General features: G+C 31.2%; 1 protein-coding gene across 1 annotated transcript; it reads right to left on the reverse strand.

Annotated features, from left to right (window-relative positions):
- Positions 1-2,294: 2,294 nt before the first annotated feature.
- On the reverse strand, positions 2,295-8,028 carry LOC142324205 (uncharacterized). The gene is made up of 2 exons (XM_075364988.1): positions 7,755-8,028; positions 2,295-3,407 (listed from the first exon to the last, which is right to left on the reverse strand). The coding sequence occupies exons 1-2, from the start codon at positions 8,004-8,006 to the stop codon at positions 2,493-2,495; spliced, it is 1,167 nt and encodes a 388-aa protein (XP_075221103.1). The 5' UTR covers positions 8,007-8,028; the 3' UTR covers positions 2,295-2,492.
- Positions 8,029-8,557: the final 529 nt, after the last annotated feature.

An 8,557-nucleotide genomic window follows, 5' to 3' on the forward strand; every position in this document is an offset into this window, starting at 1 on the left:
TGAGAGGGTATAAAGTCAATAAAAATGTTTGAAAGATTGATATTTCTTACCTTTTTATTATCTTTTTGATACTACAGAGTGATTTTTTAGTCCTGTTACCAAATTTTAAATGTAATTTAAGAAAGGGAAATTTAGGTGGAATAAAAAAATGTATTTGTTACTTACAAAACAGATTTAATAAAAAGCTATTACTCACATAATTGTTAAAGAATATGCTATAAATGCCCACCCATTGCGGTTATACACGCACGGACTCTTTTCAGCGTATTAGCAGAAACCTTTTTAAGAGTTGCACTGGAAATATTTGTGATTAAGTCTGTAATATTGACTTCAAGTTCATCAATAGTGTGAGGATTGTTTTTGAAGGCCTCGGACTTAATATAGCCCCACAAAAAGTAGTCAGGAGATGTGAGGTCTGGGGACCTTGGAGGCCATAAGCCCTTGCTTATTATTCGATCATCAAAGAACTCTTGCAAAAAATCCATGGTTTCTCGAGACGTTTGGCATGTAGTGCCGTCTTGCTGAAACCAGCAATACCGTTCTTGAGGTTCCAGGAAGCACAAATTGGCGCACAATATTCCTGTATAATTCACCATTTACTGTCTGAAGAATATGGGTCCGACTATACGATGACGATATATCGCACACCACACACAAAATTTTTCTGGATGAAAAGATTTGTCTTGTAAAGCGTTAGGATTTTCAACTTCGATAGTTTTAACTGTTCACACAACCATCGAGATGGATCCAAGCTTCATCATTAAAGAACACTGTGTTTAAAAATTCATTTTTCAGTTATCATTTACGAGAGACCTAAACCAACGGCAATATTGCAATCGCTTGTTTAAATCTGGAGGCTGAAGCTCTTGGCCTAATCGTACGCGATACGGATACAATTTCAATTTTTTAGCAGCTTTCTAAACACTCGAATATGACAAACCAACTTGCGTGGAAAGTTTTCGTAAACTTTTCCGTGGAGAATTGAACAATCTTGTTTTAATATTCTCTAAAACGTCTTCTGTCAAGCGAGTTGGTCGACCACTACGTTTTCTGTCGCAAACACTACCTGTCTCCCGAAATCGGTTTGCTAGCCTAGAAATTGACATTTTTTTCTGGCGGAGGAACACCAACAAATTTAATTTGAAATGATTCTTTTACACTCGTGTACGATTTCGTAGCAAAATATTGTTCAAGAATGAAAACTCGTTATTCTATGGTAAAAGACATTCTGTTCGTAACAGGACCTGAAACGGCACAAAAGTTTAAACAGTTCAAGAAAAATCAACTCACACTGCCGTATCTATACCGGTTGAGTAGCGCTACCAACTTCGTGTCACAAAACAAAATTTCCCTTTCTTAGAAAAAAATTACCAGACATTAACAATTGGGTAACAGGACTAAAAAATCACCCTGCACTAATATTTTTAAAAATACTTTTTTCAAAAAACCACCACTCCTTCCTCAAACATTTCAGATATATTAATTTTAAATCAGTACTGGTTTTTACTATTACTATTCTGAATTAGCTGTTGATTATTAATTTAAAATATTTTTTTAGGCATGCTTAAGCCTCATTTTGACAAATTTTTCAAAAGCAGTGGGGAGGATAATGGGATTCAGTTAAATTTTTTATCTGTAAACTCCACTAATGTAAATACTTGAATTTAGTAGGATGGCTTCCATACACAAGATGTTCATGCTATTATTATTTTTTAAATCTGTTGATGACATGAGGTAATAAGAAGGTTAATGTTTTGTATCTTGATAATATCTATGGAAATAAATCTTTTCCTTACTTATTTATTGCCTCTGATGTGTGTAGTATTTTAAAAATAAGAATTTTCAAAAAATCATCCACTTCGCAAATCTCATTCTCTCCAGAAATATTTAATGAATATAAAATATGAATTGATCATAAAGTCTTAATTTGATGAGCATTTCAAAAAATAGTAATACATTTCAGTTGTTGGTCATACCTTTGAACTTTACTGATATAAAATTTTGAAATTTTTTAATGTGACAATTTCTTTATACAAATCAATGATGTTAACAAATTAAATTTAATTTAAAAAAAATCTTTGGTAGGTGTAGGAAACCCCCCGCCCCCTTGTGTCATGCAAGTCAGGGAAGTTATGTGATAACTCTGCCACTTTTTAAGGTTTACTCATTGCCTTATTGCTTTGATAATCACTACTCTGTACTGGATAGCATTTTTTTTTGTTCGTTAAGGTAGGATCAAATGACTAGAAGGGAGTTGGAAGACTATAAAAAAATCTAAAAAAAGTTATTCAAATTTTGATAAAACTAATATTTAATTCGTAAATATGTCTATTATACAGGAAGTTTCTAAAATTGGTTAGTACTAAAAAATTCTTCTAGACAATATTTTTTTTTAGTTAAAATAATTTTGTATATTTTTTTGTACAAAAATATAAAACAGGAAAGTAAAAAAAGAAAAAATTAATTATCTACCATTATGATCATTATAATCATCAGTGATTATGTTCTTTCATCAAATGTGTTCTTCCAAAATGTTGATTGGCATTAGGAGTAGGTTTAGCTTGTTTTACTTCTGTATTCATTTGTGATGAAGAATGATTTTGTATTTGTTGTGTTGGTGGTTGTTGTGGTGGAGTTTGATTTTGTTGTGGGCTATTTTGTGAACTGTCATTTGGCGATGCCCGTTGTGGACTACTAGCATTTTCTTGTAGAGATGCAATTTGCTTTTTTAATTCATCAAGTTTCTTTTTGTTTTCTTGAACAAGTTTATCATTACCAATTACTTGCATTTGTTGTTCATTACTCATGATATCATGGTTTTGTAAAGACAAATCATGAATATTTTTCCATGTTTTACTATTGCTAGGCTCTGAGTTTCGCATATATGACTGGCTTCCTGAAGAGTCTTGAAAATTATTAAGTAGCGGATTCATTCCAAAATTCAACGGTTGGGGTTGATTATTATACATATTCATGAGTGGTATACTCTTAAAAGAATTTGTCTGAGGGAGACGATAACCCAAAGAAATGGTGTTTAATGAATCGGGTACATTTAAGTATTTTAAACCTCCGACATGACAGTTCATTGATAAAGTACCATCGGTCGCCAGTTGATTTGAATTTTGAGATCCATAAAATTGTTTTGAATTCATAACATTTTGCTGATTAATTTTTGGATTACTATACAGTTGTGTTTGTGATTGTAGTGGAGACATAGGTTGAAGAAATGGCATTGGCTGTTGTTGAATTATCATTCCTCGTGGATTAACTATAAATGGCTGCATTTCTGATGGCATTGGTTGCATTTGTTGTGATTGCTGCTGTCCTGGAACCGATATTTTAATCAAATCTCCTCTTCCGTTTGGGTATGGAAAGTATTGAGCTGGTTGAACAATTCCAGGTGGAACCTAAAATAAAATGAAATAAGATTAAAATTTATTCTTATATATTTTGAAACATTTTTACACATTTACTGCTGATCTCACATCGACTGATAAAGTAATAGCATGCTCTAATCCTAAATCTCACATACGTTTTGATACCAGTCCTTATTATGTACAGAAAATTTTAAGTAATGGCTTCTTAAGTAAAAGTCTCACTTCCACCTGTTTTTCTCTTTAATTTTTTAGAAATTGAAAATTTATAAAATATATTTATAAAATCTGTCTTTATAAAATTATTGAATAATATATTACAATAACACTAGAAATTATTTGGAATTTCATTATTCAGGAAACCCAAATCAAATCGGCAAAAACAAAGGGAGCTTATGCTGAAAAAAATATAGCACTTTGTGGTAGCAAAACATGAACAATAAAAAAGAACAAAGGAAAAGAATAAAAAGCCTTTAAATTTTGATATTACAGATTTTTGAAAATTATGTGAACAAAATGGAAGGTATGCTTTTAGTACTGAATGTCAGTGGAATTTCAGAAATGCTTGAAGCTGTCATTTTCAGAAATAAAACTATTTAAATAACTGATAACTCAAAAAAAAAAAATAAAATACTGATAATATATTGAAAAATATTTGATTTTTTTCTCTGGATAAAGATTTTTTTATACAATATTATTTACGCTTTACTTTTGTAGTAAGCATCTCAAGATAGCTAAATACAGCTGTTGTGTTATTTGTTGTAGCATTTATTACGCTTGATGAAACACAACAAATTTCTTTCCAATGTTGGGTGTTTTCAGTGATTCGTTACATTAATGAACTTTTATTTTAAAAGTTCATTAAACGTTTATCATAAGAGTTTTTTATTTTTATGAGTTTGTAACAAATTTTATCTTTTCTAACACATTACATTTTTTTTCTATCTTTTTTGATTTCAATTTCATCGCATTTTAAACGGCGTCAAATTTTTTTTACTTATTAAACATTAAAAACATTTAAAATTTTGAACTTCAATTTTGGATGAAGTTGAAAATATTTTACGTCTGATGCTTTCCAAAAAAAGAAAAAAAAATTACATTCTTTTCATCGAACAACAAAATAACAGTTAAAATTTATATAAAAATGAAGAATAATTTGCTTTCAAATTAATGGAAGTAATCTATCAAAAGACCTTTTAAAGCTAATTATCAGCACCTTCTTTAATATGTTATTTTTGTGAAATTTATAGCGTTTGTAAATTTTTAAATGTTCTAGCGGGTCGAAATCTTAGTTTTTGTGCATTTTAGAAATTTTCATATTTGGGTCAGTAAGCGTGAATCTAATTTCCACGCGACTAACCTAATTTGCTGAAAAGCTGAATCTGCTGTATGTAGTGCTCGATTGTACTTGTATTTGCGGTATCTGTCTGAAGTAGTACTTTGTGCAATCATTGCATTTTAATTTTATACGCTTATGTTTTAGCGAATGTTTTGTAGTTTGCTATATTATCGTTTGTATTTTATTTTTTTGTGTCGATACGACACACATCGTAATCTTTTCTGCACGCGTTGGCAATTCTATATAACCACTGTCGATATACATTAATTAGCGTTATGTATTTTTTGTTACTAAGAGTGTTTTTGATTTGTTCTGTATTTTACGTAGAATGTTTGTTGTAAAATTGCGTACGAGTAGCTTTAAACCTGTGTCAAACGTTTTGTCGTATTGAGATTCTTTATTGTAATTTTTAGCCGACAAAGCTTGCAAATTAGGTGATGTAACACGAATAAGAAAGCTGTACGTTTCTGATGTATCGGGTATTGTTGCGGATAAGTGTTAGTCGTAAAGAGGTTTTTAATACGTTTTAAACGGGTTTATAATTCTTTTAGAAGATTTTGAGGGCAAGGAATTGATTTGAGGGTTAGTATATTCGAGTGAAGTATAAATCGGGGTGTGATTTGTCGCTGGATTTGAGGAAAGCATGACATCGTTCTACGTTTTCTTTCTATCGGTGTGTTTGTCAGCACCGGTATAACATTTTGTCGGCATGTTTCTAATTCTTACCGTCGGATTGAGATTACGGTAGTCGTTTTAGGTAATATAATCAATGCGTAAAAATTATATATATATTTTAAGTGGGGGAAAAAACCGGCAAACTATCACGACTTGACGGCATAGCCGTTCAAGTCATGATTACCAAAATAAGATTTAAGTATCAAAATTCCCAAATTTCAAATAAAAATATGTTTGATTTTAGGGCTGCCTTACTCTACGGAGGAAATTTATAAAAAATTAACTTATAAAGAAGTGATTCCTAACAAAAAAATTAATTTAAAAGAGCATTGTTTAAACAAATTGAAAAAATAAAGAAAAACTTTTCAACTTTGATGAAAGTAATGAAAAAATTGCTTCTCATTTTGGGTCCAGAATATAATGCGGTGCCAAAGCTACTTTAATTTAAATAGCCCTTAAGTGATGAAGAAGAATACAAAAAAATCAAAGGAGTTAGAGCCAAAAAACAAAAAAAAGGACGTAATACATATTTTTTAGAGGCGGAGAATAAATTTTAAGACAAACTTTTCTAAAAATATTCATATATAAGTTAAGATTAACAAATTCGCTAGAATAAAGTTTTCTCTAAATCTATCACCTCTTCGTTAGAAGCTAAAATAAGAAAAAGAAAATTTTCATAACTTTTCTGCATTTTAGGTGCAGGGTCTATAATTTAAAAAAAAAATATATATATATATATATAGACATTTCTTGATAGCTCTATATATGAAATTTCAAAATATTTCTGAAAAGTATTAAAAGTTTTTAGTTATTGATACTAGAGTGGGGTCAACATTAGTCCAAATGAACTTGATTTTAGTTTTTTTGCAATTTTAAGTTTCCGATAAAAAAACTGTTGAACTCTCACGGACTATTCAGCAGTCACTATGATCGATGTATTTATGTAGAACTATGGCTGTTAATCTCCACAGAATAAGATAATTTTGACCGATAATCTGAAGAGAAAAGTAGGACACTTTACAGTGGAAAGGAGAATTAAGTAAAGGAATGCGACTTTAGAAAAAAGTAGAGAATTTAATTATTATTATTTAAGCGTTTTGTTTTGAACACTACCGACCTTACAGAAGTCTAGCCTCACTGATCATCTCTGAATAAATAACTCACCACGTAATTCATAAAATTTATTCTTGGAAATACAGGATGAGAAGTTTGTAGTGTTGAAAAATGTTATATCTACCTACCTAAAAATGTTATTTGAACCTAGGAAGCTCTTTAAATTAAATTACAAGCTTCATTTTTTTAACTGAAATTATATTTTTTATAAACCCGTTCATTTCGGGTCGTAACAAATAGTAATAATATCTAACAAATAATAATAATTTATTAATTTATTTTAAATAATTTATCCGTTGAACGATTTCACTTACCGAGAACACACGAAGGGCGAGGAATAACCAATATCGCAAACGCGCGCTACAAGGGAATCCAGACGCTCCGACAATATTTTCAGTCGGAAAAAGAAACTAGCGATTTACACGCCGCCGTTGTCGGTGCGTACTTGCTGACATCAAGTACACACCGCTTAATCTTTAAGACGAAAGGTATGAGCCTCTCCGAGATGTAGCGGCGGAGAGAGAAAAGCTACGGAAGCGGGAAGAAAAAGAGATACGTGGAAGGTATAAATATCATCTTTCGCGATCGCATATTGACGAAAAAGCGTCGCACTTGCGGCTACGAAGAAGAAACACATGAGCTGAAATAGAAGGCTTCACGTTTGGCATCCGGGAGGCCACTGTTAAAACCAAAAATTACCCCGAGCGCATCATTAAAGTTAACGCCCGAACAGATATCTGCCGACGATGCGGCGATGGAAAGGAGACCGTCGAACGCATCACGAGAGAATGCACGCGGCTAGCAGCCGTAGAATGCATCACCCGCCAAGATCTCGTGGGTAAGATCATATATTAGAAATAGCTATGACCAGACATCACACTGATCGAGAAAGCAACGGAAGAAACATTCCTGGTTGAAATCCCGATACTGAACTGCAATAACTTGGACGAAAAGCCTAGCGAGAAAGTAAAGAAATATATAAACAATTATAAACAAGGACTTCACAAGTTAATTGTGTATTTTATTGAATTGCTCTAATTAAGGTTTTAACCGTGGTTTCCCTTGATCCATTCAGCCCAGTTTTTATCCTTGGAATAGCATACCTAACCGTTCCTGACCAGATGACCTATATGACATCTATTAATTATTAATTACAATAAAATATGTATTTTATTTGTAATAAATTATGATAGTTGACGAATTATTGTATTTTTTTTTTTTTAGAAACGAAAAAATTAAGTTAATATACATACCTGCGGTCCACATATCGTTGTATATGCACTAGATGGTCCGCTTCGCATTTCTATACATACTGTTGTCGATGTATGTTGTTGATTGTTTACATCAGCAGTTTTAATAGGTATAGAAGCCGGACTACTGTCCTTTATGTAAACTTGCGGTACCATTTGTGAGTTTTGCGTAGACCCTGACGTTTCTTCTTCATGAGCTGCGATAATTACAGCCAAATACGCATAAAGAACCACAAAACTCAGTTTAGATGACATTTTGAGTATAAAACAATTAATCTGAAGTCAGTCGCTTTTATCGATTAGCTTGCTGAGTTCGCACATTTTTTATAATATTACTAAATAAATAGATCATTCTATTATGTTTTTTTATAAATGTCGTCATACACACGATAAATTAATGTTAACATTGTTATTTTTATTAACGGATTATTTAATTATTAGTCGTATTAACAACTAAACTAATAAAATGTGCTACTTTTAAAAGATGTACGTGAATAAAAAACGTAGTAACTCATTAAAATACATATAATTATAATTTATTTTTCAAAAAATTATACTTTTTTATAAACTATTAAAATAACAGTGAAAACGATGTCGCTGAAATTTACCGAATCTTGTAAAAGCTTAGAATTTAATTCTTCTCAAGCGATACGGTTAAAAATCAATTGTTATTAAGCTTATCGTAAGGTTGTAAAGGTGGTTAGCTGTCTTTGAGTGACATTAATAGAATTCATAATTAGATTAATGTTCCTAAATTTTTTATTTTTTTTTATTTAACCTTCGGGACCACCGTTAGATATTACTTC

This window comes from Lycorma delicatula, chromosome 4, assembly GCF_047948215.1.
Source record: "Lycorma delicatula isolate Av1 chromosome 4, ASM4794821v1, whole genome shotgun sequence".
NCBI classification, from domain to species: Eukaryota; Metazoa; Arthropoda; class Insecta; order Hemiptera; family Fulgoridae; genus Lycorma; species Lycorma delicatula.

Coding starts and splice junctions, on each gene's coding strand:
- LOC142324205 (XM_075364988.1), bottom strand. CDS start 8,006: ATGTCATCTAAACTGAGTTTTGTGGTTCTTTATGCGTATTTGGCTGTA. Junction 3,408..7,754: donor CAACGATATGTGGACCGCAG/GTATGTATATTA, acceptor ATTTTATTTTAG/GTTCCACCTGGAATTGTTCA.